The sequence below is a fragment of the Rattus norvegicus genome, chromosome 6 (genome assembly GCF_036323735.1).
Source record: "Rattus norvegicus strain BN/NHsdMcwi chromosome 6, GRCr8, whole genome shotgun sequence".
NCBI lineage: Eukaryota > Metazoa > Chordata > Mammalia > Rodentia > Muridae > Rattus > Rattus norvegicus.
The window spans coordinates 79,007,440-79,026,900 of record NC_086024.1 but is presented as its reverse complement, the minus strand read 5'-3'; the positions used below and the strand labels follow the sequence as shown (position 1 = coordinate 79,026,900).

Genomic DNA, 19,461 nt, shown 5'->3' with positions numbered 1-19,461 from the left:
TGAAGAAGATAGACAGTAAGTAAATAGGTAGGTAGGTAGGTAGGTAGGTAGGTAAGTAGGTAGGTAGGTAGGTAGAGTAGATAAACAAACAAACCTATGAAGGATACATACAGCATAACCTTCGGGTATCTGCAGATTAAATTTGAAATCTGTATCAGAAGCATTTACAATCAACACATGGACCTGCTACCTACAGGAGTGTGGCCTCCCCAATTTCCCATAAGAAATCTTGTCTATTCCGGTAGATTTCGTAAGACACTCATACCTACGACACTATTCCAGGACTGACTTGAAGTAATCTTGTGGGTGGCTTGTGACTCTGCTAGAGGCTTGTCCCCTCTCTAATTTCACATTAGGGATTAGACCTACAGCCTTGCACATACTGGGCAAGTGCCTACCACTGACCTATACCAGCCATCTTTTACTTACAGTTTGTGACATAATCTTACAAAGTTGTTCGTGCTGACCCTGAGTCCATTAACTTGGGATTGTACTGCCTCAACCATCCATGAAACTGGAATTACATAACTTCTCTACCGCACCTAGCCTTATAGGCTTTTATGAAAGGCCCTCTGTGTTATATTTATACACATTTTATGGCTTTTTATAAAAAGAGCTACAGTGGTATATATCAAAAACAATGAACTAGACCCTGGGTTTTAATCTGATCTGCTAAGACGGTGGTTTTGCTTTATTTATTTTACTATATATTTAAAGTGACATGTAGTTTTATGTAGGAGTGTCTTGCCTGCATGTGCACCATCTGCATGTCTGGTGCCTGAGGAGGCGAGAAGAGGGTGATGGATTCCTTGGGAGGGGAGTTACAAACAAATGGTTCTGAGCTGCAATACGGGTGCTAGGAGTCAAACTTGGGTCCTCTGAAGTCAATGCTCTTAATTGCTGAGCCACCTCTCTACCCCCCACTGATTCATTCTTTCTTTCTATCTATCTATCTATCTATCTATCTATCTATCTATCTATCTATCTATCTATCTATCTATTTATTGTCTATCTTCTTCATGGTTTTATATTCTTGTGGTGTTAAGGACTGAACAAGAGCCTTTAGCATGCTAGGTACATGCTCTCCCGTTAGGCTTTACCCTCACTGTCTTGTCTGTAAGGTAGAGAAGAGACAGGAGTTAAGGAGACAGCACAGTCTGTCTGTGGCAGACTATGCTGAACTTGCCATATCTAATCTAAACTCAGAGGCTCAGCTGTGGTGAAAGCTACAGTGGAACAAATGTCATGTGAAAGTTGTACCAACAGAGCAGCAAAGAGGGCAAGAGAAGGTGGTGGGATGGATAAAGGAAAAGCACACATATAAATGTGTGAAAATATCCTAATGAACCCTACTGCCGTACACACTAAAATGTTTAATAAGATACTATATATAAGGACTGGGATATGGCAATAAAGAGCTTGTCAATAAAGTGCTTGTCATGCAAGCACAAGGACCCCAATTAGAATTCCCAGTACTCACTAAAAAAGGCAATGTCTGGTAGAACGCTCCTGTAATCCCAGTGCCAGGCTGTAGACAGGATGCCTCCCAGAGCTTACCAGCCAGGCAATCTGGCCAACTCATCAAACTCCAGGCTGTGAGAGAGCCTATCTCCAAAAGTAAAGTAACAGAGGAAGACACCAGATGCCAACCTCAGGCCCCCACATCTGCAAAAACACACAGGCACATGTAGTCATGATGCACATACACATGTGCACACAAACATGTATACACATTGTACACAAAAAAATGTAAGGGGTGAAAATAATTATCTCATTACATGCTGCTCTCAATACTCCTTTTTGCTTGTTCCTCTGACTTATGAAAAGTCTTCTGGGGCTGGCGAGATGGCTCAGAGGTTAAGAACACTGACTGCTCTTCCTGAAGTCCTGAGTTCAAATCCCAACAACCACATGGTGGCTCACAACCATCTGTAATGGGATCTGATGCCCTCTTCTGGTATGTCTGAAGACAGCTACAGGGTACTTATATAAATAAAATAAATAAATTTAAAGAAAAGAAAAACAAAACAAATGTAAAAACATTCTGAAATATTCCAACTATACCTGTATTGTGCTACTGAAATTAAGAAGTTGCAGAAAAGAGAAAAGGGAACTAGGCCTCCTCAAGAGACAGGCTTTGTGGCGGCTGCAAGCAGATCTCTTTCCCCAAGCAAAGATGACTCACATAAAGAACTGAGGTGATAATAAGGATTTGCTTTTATAAATGAAGCTAAATCGGTATGTTCTCTTTGCTCTATACTGGCAAATCTGCTCTAGGCTAAGCAAAAATTCTCTAAGCCCACTAATTGGTTCTTGATTTATTGATATATTATGTGCATTGGTGTTTTGCCTGCATTATCTCTGCGTGAGAGTCAGATCCCCTGGAACTAGAGTTATAGACAGGTGTGAGCTGCCCTGTGGGTGCTGGGGATTGAACCTGGTTCTCTGAGAGATCAGCCCTTAACCACTGAGCCATCTCTCCAGCCCGACTAATCATTCTTTATGATGTTTTAAAAATCCACAAGAAGAAACTGAAATGTCTGAAGCTTTCAAGGCCTTTCAAAAATATTAGATATATATTCTACAAAGTTATCCAGACTTCAACTCTAAGAAGCAGGGTTTCCCAACAGGGACTGAAGGGCTGGGGACATAGCTGAATTGGTAAAAGTGCTAGTCTAGCATGCACAAGGACCTGGGTTGTATTCTTAGCACCTCAGAAGCCAGGCTTAGTGGCACATGCTTTTAATCCCAGCCGTAGAGAGTTCAAGTCCAGCCTGGTCTACATAGTGAGTCTCAGGCCAGCCATGGCTACATAGTAGGACCCCATCTTTAAAAAAACAAAAAACAAAAGAATACCATTAGATACATAAAACTATCCTGTTTCAGAAAAGAAAAATTACAGAATGAAATGCCTTGAATCTAATCCCATTTCAGCCCCTTCCTTAGTTACTTTTGTCAATGCTGTGGCAAAATGTATATCTGGCAAAAGCAGTTTGGAAAGCACAGTTTATATCCTGAGGCTGCTGGGTCATTACATCCGGTCAGGAAGTAGAGAAATAATACTAGTGTCCAATTCACTTCCTCCTTATTCAGCACAGGACCCCAGGCCGTGGAATGCTGTTGGCCATGTTCAGGGTGGGTCTTCCCTCATTTCAACAGCCTTACAAACATGCCCAAGGATGCTTCTAAGTCCAGGCGAGTTCACACCCTCCTTTTAAAGAGATTTTTCTCCTTTCCTCCGAACCTGCCAGACCCTCAGAAGCCAGAGAGAGAGAGAGAGAGAGAGAGAGAGAGAGAGAGAGAAAGAGATCAGACTTGAGCAGCCAGAGGACACTGTGGGGTTGGGGAGGGAGAACACACAACTCTGGGTGCTGCAGTAGTTTTTCTGTTCAATGAGTGACTACTGTCCTCACACTTAGACTGACTGAACTTACTTGTTAGCCCTTCTCCAGGCCTCTCTAGTCTCATTAGAGCAGCAGTTCTAAGGAATCCTAGGACAGTGACCACAAGGTTCCATATTTATACTAACACTGACCTGTGTTCAGAATGAACTCCCCTATGTACGTTTCTTGCCTTAAGTGCCTCATGGTTCTCAACTTCCTTCAGGATTGGAGCCCTGGGGGATTTTGACGGATCAGAGAGTGACACAGCACAGTAGCTAGGACTGATTCTAGGACTTAGAAGGTGAAGGCAGGAGGATCAGGAGTTCAAGGCCAGTATGGTGACTTCAAGGCTAGCTTAGGCTACATGAGACCTTGTCTCAGTAATTAGTACCTTAGGCTGGGGAGATGGCACAGCAGTTAGAGGCACTTGTGGTGCAAGCCTGGCGACCTAATTTGATCCCCAGAACCTGTGTCACAGTAGAAGGAAAGACCTGACTCTATAAAGTTGTCCTCTGACCTCCACATGCCTACTGTGGTACATTCACCCCAACACACACATGCACACACACGCACGTGCACACATGCACACAAGATAATTTTTAAAAAAGCAATTTCACTGTAAAAAAAAAAACAACTTAGAACAGACCTTTAAAACTTAGGCCAGCCTGTGGGAAAATCTTAACAGTAAACATTCAAACTAACTGTAAATACAAGGCTATGGATAATAATAAAAAACTTAGTTTAATTGTATCTACAAGGCCGGAGGTATAGCCCAGTGATACTTGGTATGAGTAGGTCCTTGGTGTCACCCCCAGAAACCTCTCTCAATGGGTTAAAGAGTCCAGTTTCTAAAATTAAATTTAAAAGTTTTAATTCAGTTTATAAAAGAAATTAAAGTATAAATTTTTCTCAGAATAGAATACATGTTTCCTAATTAAAAGGCTCCCCTGAAACTGAGTACAGCAATGGCCTCCTCTAATCTTGGTACTTGCAAGTCTGTCAGAAATACTGCTACACCTAAAGAAATGTTCAACATCTTTAGTCATCAGAGAAATGCAAATCAAAACAGCCCTGAGATTCCACCTCACACCAGTCAGAATGGCTAAGATCAAAAACTCCGGCGACAGCAGATGCTGGCGAGGATGTGGAGAAAGAGGAACACTCCTCCATTGCTGGTGGGATTGCAGACTGGTACAACCATTCTGGAAATCAGTCTGGAGGTTCCTCAGAAAATTGGACATTGAACTGCCTGAGGACCCAGCTATACCTCTCTTAGGCATATACCCAAAAGATGCCCCAACATATAACAAAGACACATGCTCCACTATGTTCATAGCAGCCTTATTTATAATAGCCAGAAAATGGAAAGAACCCAGATGCCCTTCAACAGAGGATTGGATACAGAAAATGTGGTACATCTACACAATGGAATACTACTCAGCTATTAAAAACAATGACTTTATGAAATTCATAGGCAAATGGAGGGAAATGGAAAATATCATCCTGAGTGAGGTAACCCAATCACAGAAAAACACACATGGTATGCACTCATTGATAAGTGTATATTAGTCCAAATGCTTGAATTACCCTAGATGCACAGAACACATGAAACTCAAGAAGGATGATCAAAATGTGAATGCTTCACTCCTTCTTTAAAAGGGAACAAGAATACCTTTGGGAGGGAATAGGGAGGCAAAGTTTAGAACAGATGCTGAAGGAACGCCCATTCAGAGCCTGCCCCACATGTGGTCCATACATATACAGCCACCAAACTAGGTAAGATGGATGAAGCAAAGAAGTGCAGGCCGACAGGAACCGGATGTAGATCTCTCCTGAGAGACACAGCCAGAATACAGAAAATACATAGGCGAATGCCAGCAGCAAACCACTGGACTGAGAACGGAACTCCTGTTGAAGGAATCAGAGAAAGAACTGGAAGAGCTTGAAGGGACTCGAGACCCCATATGAACAGCAATGCCAACCAACTAGAGCTTCCAGGGACTAAGCCACTACCCAAAGACTATACATGGACTGACCCTGGACTCTGACCTCATAGGTAGCAATGAATAGCCTAGTAAGAGCACCAGTGGAAGGGAAGCCCTTGGTCCTGCCAAGGCTGGACCTCCAGTAAACGGGATTCTTGTGGGGAGGGCAGTAATTGGGAGAGGACTGGGAGGGGAACACACATATAGATGGGGAGGGAGAAGGGTTAGGGATGTTGGCATGGAAATCGGGAAAGGGAATAACATTTGAAATGTAAATAAGAAATAGCCAATTTAATAAAGATGGGAGAAAAAAAAGAAATACTGCTACTAGTTCAAGGCCAGCCTGGGCTACACAGGAAGATACTATCTTCAAAATGTAAGTTTCCTTGCGTATTCAGCACACTAAATGAAAGGGAGACCCATGCCTCACTACTTGCTCACACCAAAAATGAGGAAGAAGCTTCTGTAAGTATTCAGGAAGCAAAGAGATCAGGAGCAGTAATCAAAATGACTTCTCAAAGGCACTGAGTAAGGTCCAGGCCCAGCACACATTCAGGAGACAGGGATGCTTAGGGTGAATGACCAAAAGTGCAAGGTCAGTCCTGGATCCACAGCAAGATCCCATCTCGAAAAGAAACTGTCCTGAGGACACAGGACACCATCTACAGACCTAAGTTCTCAGTGAGAGGCATGGCAAAGATGTAGTAGAGGAGAGCAGCCCTACAGGAAGACCAGCAGTCTCTCACTGGACCACCAATCAGGCAGCATACACCAGATGACATGAGGCCCCCAACACACACACAGCAGAGGACAACCCCATCCGACCTCAGTGAGAGAAGATGCACCTAATCCTGGAAAGACTTAAGGCCCCAGGGAGTGGGAAGGTCTGGTGGGGTGGGGGATGGGGACATCCTCTTACAGATGGGGCAGGGGAGAAGGTGTGGGATGAGGAATGGTCCATGGTGGGGTTGGGGGACAGACTGGAAAGGGGATGAAGACTGGACTGTAAAAAAGGATTAAAGAATAATAATAATAATAATAAAAAGGATGTAGTGGGTTAAGGCAACTTAAAAATTTAAACTAGGTTTTTTTCTCCTTAAATATGGGCAGCAGTTATTAACACTTTTAATGAGCAAAATAAGTCAGAAATCTAGGTTAAAAGAGTTAATTCTATCTTAGTCTCTCTGTTCAGTCTAGGAAAACTCAGCCACCAGGTCCTAAGTGGAGGACAAAGACAACATGTCATGATCAGCAACAACCCACCAGCCAACCCTGACAGTGAAACACCCTGTACTCTCAGCCAGGCCTTGCAAAGCCCTCACCAAAGTACAAAAAAAAAAAAAAAGTTTTGAGTCACTAACTTTTGGAGTAATTGATAATTGATTATAAAGCAATACATAGCAGCCACTGCTGGAGATCGCAAATGCTGACTTTTCTGTATTTGAGAAATACAGAATGCCACTGAAAACTACCTTCGAAAATGAGGTCTAGCACAAGGGACAGCTAAGGGGTAAAAGGATTTCCAAGTCAGTGGTAGACAGCCTTTGTAAGGAGAGAGAGAGAGATGCAGTTCGCCCTAGAAAGCATAGAGAAGGGTGGAGCAGGATGAAGAGAATGGAAGAGGGCGAGAGGAGGGCAGGAGGAGGGCTGGGGTGGGGCAGGGATGTAGGGATTGCTCTCAGGAAGCAGCGCCTGACAGGCTGACGCAAAGCTAAACGGCATTAGGGCTTCAGTAGAGACAAGCACAAACCACAGTAAGACGTCTTTTACCTTAAATACTTAAAAGCTGGCTTGACCTTTTAGGACGTGACTTTCAAGGTAGTATAACTGGAAATGGATCACAGCCTTGTGTTTATTTAGACTTCCCTTGAGTTATTAGGTAATTGAAGGGGGATTAGGAGAACAGAGGCAGGGAAAGTTCCCTGAGATGTCAGCTTGTCCCAGCAAACAGTGAGAAGAATCACTAGGAAGGCAAGGGCCAGGGAAAACAAGCAGGGGGAAGAGGAGGTCCTAGGCCCTATAAAATACCTAAACCAGCCCCATTCAGTGGACTCCCGGCCTTAGGACCCCTCCCATCCCGAAAGAATGAAGCAGAAAGAAGAGGCTCAGCCAGCTCCCCAGACACCTCTCAGCACCCACCCCCTACAGCAACCTGCACTTTAATTTTTCTTGGGGTATGGAGTGTCAATGAAACTGTAATGTTTGGTTTGTTTTTATAAGCAACAAGTTCAGAAACTCACAAATCTGTGGGAAGCCCTGAGTAGAAGAGAAAGGAAAGCAGATAAGTTAGGCCTGATACTATAACTTACACAAATCCAAGGCCGACTTGGACCACCAGGTGAGAGTTCAAGGCCAGTCTGACCAAAAAAGTGACCTAAAAACAAGAGGCTAAGTAGAGGGCCAGGGACGCAGCCCAGGGTGGAGCGCCTGCCCCACCTGTGCAGAGCCCTGTGTTCAATCTCAGTCCTGAAGAGGCCAAGCCAGCACACAGTGAGTGGAGGCATCACAAGTTCCCACAGTGAGAGCAAAGTGGACAAGAAAAGTTTAAGTAAACTATAACTCTCTTTTTTATGTTAATATAAACTTTTTTTTTTTGGTTTTTTGTTTTGTTTTATTTCAAGACTGGGTCTCTCTGGGTAGCTGACTCTCCTGAAACTTGATCTGTAGACTAGGCTGGCCTTGAACTCAGAAAGATCCATCTGCCTCTGCCTCCCAAGTGCTGGGATTAAGGTCATGCACGGCAAGCCACCATCACCACCTAGCTGCTTAAATGTAAATTTTAATTGCAAAACTGTTTTCTTTAAATATAATTATTATCAACCTCTGTACATATAGACATGGTAGAGACCAGTGTTATTTGTACCACAGAAAGAATCAATAGGAGACATAACTCTGGCTCAGGAACACTATTTATAATTAAGGCAAAAAGAAAAACTATGAAACAAGGATAGAAGAAGAATGGAATGAAGAAGCTCATGGATAGAGATGGGGGTAATTCCAAAGGCCACATCAAAACGTCACAGAAAGCAGTCACTGAGATACGGAGTTCAGAATAGGACAGTACGCTGCTTATTTTCACTATAAGCCTATGCCTTCAGAGGGGTGTATGCATGGAACCTGCCAGAAACAAACATCCAAAGAGGATTTAAAACCACAGCATGCACAGGAAACCCAGCTTTAAAAATATATTAGAACACTGAAGAGTTGTTCAGAAGCATACCTGCTATGTTGTAAAATATATACAAATATGTTCACTTATTAACAGTGATTATCTCTGCACGGTAAATTATGATTTCAGTTCCTTCTTTAGATTTACTTTTCAAATTTTATCAGTAGACATTTACTATGCTTATAAATCAAAAGCAAACTTTCTTTAGCTTGTATACGTCTATGTGTTCCTGTTGCGTCTATGTGTTGCATGTGCATAAGCATGCAAGTGACTGCATGTAAAGGAGTATGCATATGGAGGCTAGAGGGTCTTCTTCAATCACTTCCCATCTTAACTTTTAGACTAGGTCTCTCACTGAACCTGGAGCTCACCCACTGCACTGCCTCATCAGCAAGCTCCAGGGATCTGTAGCACCTTTGCCTAATACTGAGGTCACAGCTACCCACAGCCATCTATATGTGGCTTCTGCATGGGTTCTGGGGGTCCACGTCCAGATTCTTGTTGACCAAAAAGATCAGAAACCTGAAGATCTCTCACAAATCTCAAAAACCAGTAGCCAGACTGACTGACTAAAGCCTCTAATTCCTGGTTCCCACCTGCTACTAAATCAGTCTGTCTATCTGCCTGTCCATCTATCTGTCTGTCTCTCCCCATTCCTCCTTCCCCTCCCCGTGTGTGTGTGTGTGTGTGTGTGTGTGTGTGTGTGTGTGTGTGTGTGTGTGTGTGTGTTCCCATGAACATGAATGACCACACTCACATGTTTTTGAGACTGTAAGTGCTGGATTACAGGCATATCCTACCATTATGTCCAGTGTTTATGGGGTACTCAGGGTTTTCTGCACACTAGGCAGCGCTCTACTAACTGAGCCATATCCCTGGCCCTGCTGTCAAATCTTAATGTCACTGCAGGCCCTGTAGTGAGACTCCAAGAGCTTAGTACTCTCCACATGCAATTACCTTCTTTAGTCTGAGACAGCCTACCTGCTGCTTCTATCCCTCAGTAAGCCAGTGCACTTTCTCCATGTGTACCAATATGCACATGTCTAGCCTCAAATCTCTATCTGCTGCTCCTCAAGCAGCAGAGACAAATGGCACATTGCCTTCCATCTTCTCCTCCTGACTCTCACTTACTTCTATGTAACTCATATAAAAGAACTACAAAATAAGCAGACAAAAAATCCTGACAAGGGGTTGGAGATTTAGCTCAAAGGTAGAGCGCTTGCCTAGCAAGCGCAAGGTCCTGGGTTCGGTCCCCAGCTCTGGAAAAAAAAAAAAGAAAAAAGAAAAGAAATAAACAGAAAAAAAAAAAGGAAAAAAAAAAAACCCTGACAAATTGACAAATAAAGTTCAGAATTAATGACAAGGTACATGAAGGAAAAAGAGCAAAGATTTCAATTCTAGTTCTGCTGATCATCAGAGGCCAATTGGCCTCTCAGTTTCACATGCTTAAAATAATTCCTCTCATGTTATAGTAAGGATTAAAATGACAATTCAACATTAAACACATAGCACTCAAAGTGTTAAGTTACTGTGCTAGAGGTGGCTTACAGGCTAAGCGCACTCTTGGTGCTCTTACAGCTCTTGGGTTTAGTTCCAACACCCACAGCAGCGCCCAACCATCTCCTAACTCCAGTTCCAAGGAATCTGATGCCTTCTTCTGGTCTCTACATGCACTGCACATACATGGGACATATATATATACACAGGTAAAAGCGCCCATACATACACACAAAAATAATTCTTTTTAAGAACTAACTTCACTTTCATTTTTATTTCATCTTCTAAAATGTCCTAGAACTCTGCCATTCAGATTTTTTTTGCAATTTTTACAGTAATTGACTATACACTAAACATAAAAATACCACAGAGAGCATGACTAAGTAGAAACTTACAGAAATACAAGGAGATATTGGAAGTCTTTCAATCTCATTATTAGTTGTGCTAATGGCACTTTCCTGCCACTCAGCACTTGGGAGGTGGAGGCAGGAAGATCTCTGTGAGTTGGAAGACACATAAGTTCCAGGCTAGCCAAGGCTACATAGTGAGACTGTTTGTTGTGTGGGACAGCAAGTGGAAGGGAGAAGAAGACAAGGAGAAGAGAGGGGAAGGGAAGAGAAAGGAAGAGAGGGAAGGAAGATGGAGTCCACTGACAGTAGGCAAGGATGACAACAGGAGCAAGGTGTGGTGGTGAGCACACAAGGACACTGGAAGGTACAGGCCAGACAACAGGAGTTTAGCTACACAATGAGAACCGTCTCAAAGCCAAAACGGAAAATGATGAAGTAGGTCAGAGGTGAATGTACACCCTCACTGACTGCAGCACTATTCACAATGCCCAAGCTGTGGCATAATCAACCCAATGGACCACCCACAGATAAATGAGCAAAGAAAATGTGATGCATTCAAAACATACATATAAAAACGATGGGATTATAATTTAACTTTTACAAAGAACAAAACCCTGTTATTTGTGACATGGGTGAACCTTATTCTAAGTAAAACAAACAAGGTAGAGAAAAACAAACACTACAGAATCTTTCTTATATATTGACTCAAAAAAAGTATTAATAATTGGAACTCAGAGCAACAGAGGGTACATTAGGGAGTCATTAGGCACCAGGGATGGGGAGAGAATGGGACTTGTTGACCAAAAGGCACAAAGCTTAGATAAAAGAAATAGGTTCTGCGTCTATTGCACAGCAGTGGTGGCTACTGGTGCTAGTAACACACTGTGTACTTGGAAGTTGTTATAAGAATATCTCTTCAATACTGCAGTGCTTAGTGAGAATAGCCCCTGCCCCACCAAAACTCATAGGCTTGAATACTTTGTATCCACTTGATAGAATTGCTTGGGAAGGACTAGGAGGTGTGGCCTTGTTGAAGTAGGCGTGTGACTGGGGGCAGACTTTGAGGTTTCAAAGGACCAGCACCATTCCCCCTGTGTTTCTTTCTGCCTACTTATGGATCAAGTGAGCTCTCAATCATTCCTGTCACTACCTTGGACTCTTAACCCTCGGAAAATATAAGCCCAATTAAATGCTTTCTTTTATAAATTGCCTTGGTCATACTGATTTGTCACTACAACAGAAAGTAACTAAGACAGATTAGTTAACTTGGTTTTTTAATTACCCCACAATGCACATTATCAGAAATCATGACATATGGCATAAATTTATAGACTCATTTAATTATAAAATTAAAAATTGTTTTATTTTTAAGAGAGAAGGCATAGCAGCCCAGCACTCAGAAAGCAGAGGTAGGACATCACAAGTTCAGAATCATCCTACAATACACAGTAAGACAAAAACAAACAATCAGAAACCCTGTGGGCTACAAATATAACTCTATGGTAAAATGCTTATTAAGCAAGTTACAAAACAAAACAGAAAACAGAAATACCATAGACCACGGTAATTCCAATTTTAGGTTATTCATTTAAAAAAAAAACCTGAAATCATTATGTGAAAGGGGTATTTGCATTCCCTTGCAGACTGTTGTAGCACTATTCACAACAGCCAATATTGTTATGATTGTACAATCTGAATATTCCTAGATAACTGCAAGGGTAATTAAATGATGTATACATGCAATGAAACTTTTCAACCTTAAAAAAGGAAGTCTTGTCATCTGTGGTAACATGAATGGCCTGGGGGACATATGCGAATAAGTCAGACACAATCCAAAAATACTACAAAGCACTTCCATGAGGGCTATGTAAATCAATCTAATATACTGAACTAGAGAATAGAATGGGGGGAGGGGGGCTACCGGAAGTTGTGGAATAGCACAGTGGAAGGCTGCAGCTGGCACACAGTCGCAGTCACACAAGAGGATCGGTGCTACAGATCTGTCAGTAAACATGGTGCACACCATTCACAAATTTTGTTGAGAAGGCAGTTCATAGTTGGGCTCAGCAGCTCATGATTGCAGCCCCAGATAGCTGGGAAGCTAGGCAAGATCACTTAAACCATGAACTGCTATTTTAAAGAAACTGGTATAAAGAATGTTTTTAGGAAGAAAATGAAGAAAGAAGAAATGGAGGAGGAAGAAAGGGGAGGGAAGCAAAGAAAAGGAAATGAAAGAAAGACAAGTTTTAACTAATCCATTAACATGTATAAAAATTTTTAACATTATTTCCCTCAGGAAGTAGTAAACCAAAAAAAATAAAATAAAATAAAAACTAGCCAGGCCTGGTAGCATTTGGGAGGCAGAGACAGGCAGATCTCTCTGACTTTGAGGCAATGACTTCATATTAACACAAACAAATAAGTGGAAGGTTGTTATGAGAAACAAGACACTTGCACAGTTTCAAAGTAACTCTCCTCAGACTATAAATCTATCAGGACAGGGCAAATTAAGTTTACTTAGCAAAAGCTGCAATTCCAATTCAACAAGTCAAGTAACATCACCAATAACAAGACTTATCAAAGTTGTACACTCCCCAGCAGAGTTCAGTAAAAATACAGCAGCAATAATATTTCTTCCAAATTTACAAAATCTTGCTCTTAAATATTGGCAAGCAAGGCCCTTGATTCAGTCTGCAGCACCACAAAAAAATAAAGATAATGAAGTCAAGGAAAGCCTAAGGAAGTACTCCACTAAAGAAAACTAAGGCAGGCACCCAGCACCAACATGAAGACAACACTAACCACCATCTATAACTCCAGTTCAAGAGAATCCAATGCCCTCTTCTGGCCTCCTCAGATACTGCCCATACCTGGTGCATAGCAAGCAAACACCCACACAGATAAAATAAAAATAAATAAACAATTTAAAATCATAAACACAAACATAACTGACACCCATAAAACTGACAGCTCAAGTCTTAAATATATATTTCTAAGGCACTAAAAATATCAACTATTCCTAATTGTCTTATACATCCTAAAATTAAATCAAAGACAGTCCTAAAATTTGAAAACAAATTTCACTTATAAAAAAGGAATGAAAGATCTAAATCAAATAAACAAAATATTAGCAATGTGCTCAGTATGGCAGCATACCCGCTCTCACTATTTTTGGAGAGCAGTGGCAGGAGGATGGAGAATTTAAGACCAGCCTGTACCACATAGTAAGCCCTGCCTCAAGAAGGAGTTGGGGGAAAGCAATATAAGTTTGGATGTGGTGGCATGCACCTTTAATCACAGCACTCCAGAGACAGAAGCAGAAATCTCTGAGCGTTTGTAGCCAGTCTACATATCCAGTTCCAGACTAGGTATGGCTGTATACTGAGATCTTATCTCAAAAAAAAAAAAAAAAAAAAAAAAAAAAAAGCAATAGGATCCATTGCTTTTATACCTATTGAGATATGGAATATTAAAATAAAGAGGGTTTGTGACTGGTTCAGTGGTTAAAAGCTGGTCTAGATCCCCAGCACCCACATGGTAGCTCACAACCATCCCTAACACCAGTTCTAGAGGATCCAATGCCTTCTTCCAGCTTCTGAGGGTACGAGGCACACATAGGTACACAGACACACATACATACATTCAGGCAAAACACACATATACATAAAATAATAAAATATTTTTTAATTAAAATTAGGGGTCTTTCTAGAACTTGTCCCCTTATTTATCCCTTTCTCAGCCTATCTAAGTTTTACAAAAAGTTGTTTGCGAAATTAGCATGATCTTAAACACTATTTAAGATAAACACAACATAAAGAAAATGTACTTGTATTACATGTAGAAGTCAGTCCAGACAGTCAGAACTTAACACTATAGCCCAGTGTTCTAGCTGCACCACACACAGAGTATGTATTTTTAGCCTAAAGTTCTATGTTGTGTGGTTATACTGGCAGCTGTCTGATGGCATGACCACTATCTAGCTCTCTAAAACAGTCACAGACTATGGCTGCAGCTCAGCGGAATAGCACTTACCTGTTGCTAGTTATACACTGGACTCTAGGACTGGTTCCCAGCACCATAAATGTAAATAGATTTTAAAAAAGTAACAGTCGCAAATCTTCTGAAATCATCACACTTTCTTGTGTTCCTTTGAGTCCTGTTTCCAGTACAGCTTCCAGTAGAACTGCACTTTTGCACTTTTTAAAATCTAAAGAACAACTGAATTTGTTTTGCTTTATTTACATTTTAAGCTACTACATTCAGAAAAGACTTAAAGAGACACAATTAGCTTAAATGTTACACAGAATAACGGTACCTCACAATGCTGTCGAGAAGCCTGGATTTCACATTCGTACTTATTCTTCACAGACTCTAAGCAGAGTTCTCTATAGATTCCTGAAACCAAGCACAATGATTCCGCTGGTTATGCTGGCAATAAAGAGTCAGTCATCACAACCTCCACAATAGTTTATAAGATGGCTCAACAAGAAAGTCACAAATGAGTCTAACTTTACCCTAAAAAAAAAAAAATTAAAACATGTATCAAAGAAGAAGAAAAAAATTGAGTTCATGAACTAATAAAAAACCACATGGCTACTTTTTGTTATACCTCACACTCCCAAGAATACTAAATGTTCACTAGACAATGATCAAAATAAAATGCACAATCCTTTTTTCTCAGACTTCTCCTAACAGGAAGGGAGACAGACAGTAAACTCTTGGTTTCATCATTCACACATAATCAAAGCAAGAAATGGATACTTTACTCAGTCAAAACCACTGTTTCCAAACTATTCTCTTCAGAGTCCAAAGTTTTGCAAGGAAGTCTAGCGGTGCAAACTCACAGAACAAGGTCCATCACATTGAGGTGCTCCCGACAGGCGGGTGCCCAAGTGCTATCCTGACAGGGAACACAGTAACATAAAGTCTGCACGTGTGCCCTGCAGACTTGGAAAGCACTTAACTCTGGATGTGTAGACTCAATGCCAAGCCACAGATGGCCTAGAGATGTAAGCAGTTGTCTGCTCTGTCAAGGCAGGTGGCAGCTACCTGGACCTATGCCATCTGCAACATTTTCACCCATACAATGCCACAAAATCAAAGTGTCACAAAGTGCACAAAATGTCACACATGCCTACCTGCTACCTTTGTGCGAATCTGCATGTTCTCTTGTAAAGTTGCCAGTGGTTCCAAATACTCTGGTGCTTTTCCAGCTATGACTTCTTGGAGTTTTGCATCCACCTGACTCAACCGCTCTTTATAAAGTCTTAACAAAGCAAAAATGAAGACATTGATTAAAAATTTTCAACAAAGACAAGAAACTTGCCACTCCTATGCATTATTGTTTCCTCTAAGAGCTCATGTTCCAATAAGCTAGCAGATGCGTTCTTGCCTTGACTGCAATCAGAAAACTCACTTACATACATCGTAATATTAAACAGATACCAGCCCAGGGTTTGTCTGTTTTTCAACCAGTCTCACTCTTTAGTCACAACAACAACAAAATGCAATTAAAATTCAGGCCTAGTGGCCCTTGTCTGTTGTCTAAAGCTACTTGGGGAAAGGGAGTGTGGCAAGAAGATGGACTGGACTGGACTGGAATGGACTGGGAGACATAGCAAGAGCCATCACAAAAAATAAAAGTGAAAGAAAAAAAACTTGAAATCACTACTTTGGCACTCCCAACTTTTGTTTTAAATGAACAATAATAAATCAATTCTAGAAGGTTGTTTAAATATTAGCTTAAAAGAAACAAGGAAATCACTTCTACTAATTTGGCTGTTCTCCACCTTACCTGAAAAGGCACAGTACCATATTTAACCTGTTTAATTTTTACTTGCTTGTTGTTTCCAGTATTTTGAGACAGGTCTGTATTCTCCAATCTAGTCTACAACTCACTATGTAGCCCACAGTCTCCAACTCCCAAAGGTTCTGCCTCACCCTCCTGAGGGCTAATATTACAAATCCTGTGAGCGTTTACAAAACAAAGAAGACCGAGTGCTGATGGGGGGAAATGATTAGAGCCCATAACCCGGTATTCACAACTCTACTAGAAATGAACACAGTGAAGTAAAGTGGGTTATTGGATGGAGACACGAAAAGGGAAGCTAAGCATACCAACATACAAGTCTACTGCAATAGTATTTGACTAACAGGCAGAGAAAGACTAAGTTTGAGGCCAGCCTGGGCTATATTGGGAGCTCTTCACAGACTGGACTACCATGTAATCAAACTACAAAAAAATAAAAAAGCAGAAGAAGCAGCCAGTTATGGTGGCACCTTCTGGCAAGATACGCTGAACAGACAGAAGCAGGGAGATCATAAGAGGGAGATAATAAGTTGGAGAGCAGCCTGGGCTATACCTTAGTACCAGTAAGACAGTTCGGTGGGTAAAGGATTTTGCTACCAAAATTGATGACCTGCCTTGATCCCTGGAACGAACAGGGTGGAAAGACAGAACTGACTCCTGCCACTTTTCTTGACAGGCACCATGGCACAAGTGCAACCACATACACATTCATACATATGTGCACACAGAAACAAAGACTAGAGGACCCAGATTCAAGTCCCAGAACCTACGTGGTAGCTAGGAACCATCTATCACACCAGTATAAGTGGATCTGACGTTCTCAAATGGTCATCACAGACACTGTGCACCATGGAACACAAATACAAATGTGTGTAAAATATATACACATAAGGTTATATATAAATATTATATATTAAAATCTAAAAAATGAGTGCTTTTAAAAAGGATGAAATAAAAAATGTGAAGGGGACTTTATTGGCTATTTATGAATTTGCTTATAGGTGTTGTAGAAAAGAGAAAATGGGGGGAAACACCTTACTTTGAAGCCTGTAAGCCAGCCCCACAAATGTCCTTATAAGAATTGCCATGGGAGGCTGGAGAGATGGCTCAGTGGTTAAGAACACTGCCTATTCTTTCAGAGGTCCTGTGTTTAATTCCCAGCAACCACATGGTGGCTCATAACCATCTGTAATGGGATCCAATGCCCTCTTCTGGTGTGTCTGAAGACAGCAACAGTGTACTCACATACATAGAATAAATAAATTTAAAAAAAAAAAGTCTGTTCACAGTAGTAAAACCCTAAGACAGAAGTTGGTACCAGGAGTGGGGTATTGCTATGATAGGTCTGACCATGATTTTGTTTGGAGGACTGTAGATTTGGGGATTTTGAATTTGGAAAATATTGGAATGCTTTAAACAGGGCTTAATGGGCTATCCTAGAAGGAATATGGACGACTTTGCAGGGAATGTAACTCAGCAACATAAATAACACTTACCTAGAATGTACAAGGCATGAGGTCATCAATAATAACCAGGTTAAAAAAACCTCCTATCAGTTGATATAATAGTTGGGTTATCAAAAATACTAAGTATATGAAACACTGGTTTGTTTCTGTTTTTGTTTGCACCTGCACTTTCCTATGTGCACACCCATACCCCAATCAAACACCAGATCACACATACACAAAATAAAAAATAATTATTTAAAAACATAAAAATACAAATTTGCTACCTCTTTGCCAGAATGATACAGGATGAACTTTTTATGTTGCCCAAATGAACTCAAACTAAGTTTAATGTAAAATTAACAATAGAAATTTTTCTTTTTTCTTTTTTCTATAAGGGCCTTGCTATGTGGTCTTGGTTTGACCTGGAATAGCCAAATCTCCTGCTTCTGCCTCTCAAGGGTTAAAATTACAAGCATAACACCAAACATGCTACAATAATGTAAACCTCTAGAATAAAAAATAAAATACCATGTCTTTCAAAGTCAAAATTATAAACTTTATATTTTTAATATGTTGTACTAGCAGAAATAATACTCATACTCATCTAACACCAATGAAAGTTAAGAAAAGGGGGTTGGGGATTTAGCTCAGTGGTAGAGTGCTTGCCTAGCAAGCACAAGGCCCTGGGTTCGGTCCCCAGCTCTGGAAAAAAAAGAAAAGAAAAAAAAAAAAAAGAAAGTTAAGAAAAGAAATAGCATAAACAGGATTAATATGGTAAACAAATCTGTCTCCCTCTAGCCTGCTAATTCTACTAAATCTATTCTATCTCATCTCAAACCTTGGAGGCTTTCAATGAGCATGATAGTGGACATTTGCAATCCTAGTACTCAGGAGGTGGGGGCAGTAGAATGCCAACTTTGAGACCAGGATAGCAAGACAGCAAGATCCAATGTGGAGGTATTTTAGTCAGGAATTCTACTGCTGTGATAAAACACCATGACCAAAAGCAACTTGGGGAGGAAAGGGTTCAAGTCATCTCACAGCTTGTAGCGCATCATCCAGAAGTCAGGGCAGGAACTCAAGGACTCAACCTGGAGACAGGAACCGATGCAGAGACCCTGGAGATGGCTCATTCATTAAGAGCACTGGCTGCTCTTCCAGAGGCCAGGGTTTGATTCCCAGCACCCACAGGGCAGCTCACAATATGTGTAATTCCAGTCCCAGGGAATCCAATGCCCTTTTTTGGCCTCCACATTTATGTGATACAGAGATATACATGCATGTAAAACACACACACACACACACACACACACACACACACACACACACACACACACACACAGGGGTGGGGGAGGGTAGGAGGGAGGAAGGGAGAAACTTTTAAAAATGTATTCACAGGGGCTGGGGATTTAGCTCAGTGGTAGAGCGCTTACCTAGGAAGCGCAAGGCCCTGGGTTCGGTCCCCAGCTCCGAAAAAAAGAACCAAAAAAAAAAAAAAAAAAAAAAGAAGTATTCACAAGGGAAAGGTGATTGAGAGCCTGTGTTCTTCCTCTAACAATTCCTCCACAGAAACATGCCTTTAGTGGAATGAATGTATTAACACTAAAGCAAAAGGCCTGACCTCATTTACCAGTTTTTGATAAAATATAGGAATGAATAAACTTCTCTGAATATCAGTTTCTTCACAGGTAAAATGGAAGTAAGACTGCCTTCCAACCTTACAGGGCTGTTACAAGGAGTAAATTAAGTAACATACATAAAAGAGAGAAATATACTGTTTAATGTTAAGACATAAAATCAAATTACCAGATAGGAAATTG

General features: G+C 41.1%; 1 protein-coding gene across 4 annotated transcripts in view; it reads right to left on the bottom strand.

Moving 5' to 3' along the window:
* Brms1l (BRMS1 like transcriptional repressor) overlaps positions 1 to 19,461 on the bottom strand; it is a 33,933-nt gene that overhangs the window by 8,835 nt on the left and 5,637 nt on the right. For 3 of the 4 annotated variants that reach the window (NM_001395086.1, XM_039111976.2, XM_063261677.1), the window contains exons 3-4: positions 15,523 to 15,650; positions 14,700 to 14,779 (exon numbers count right to left, since the gene is read on the bottom strand). In NM_001395086.1, the coding sequence (NP_001382015.1) occupies positions 14,700 to 14,779; positions 15,523 to 15,650 (208 nt within the window). Of the gene's footprint in view, positions 1 to 1,480; positions 1,666 to 14,699; positions 14,780 to 15,522; positions 15,651 to 19,461 lie in introns of all 4 variants that reach the window. The other variant, XR_010052063.1, reaches the window with a different exon arrangement.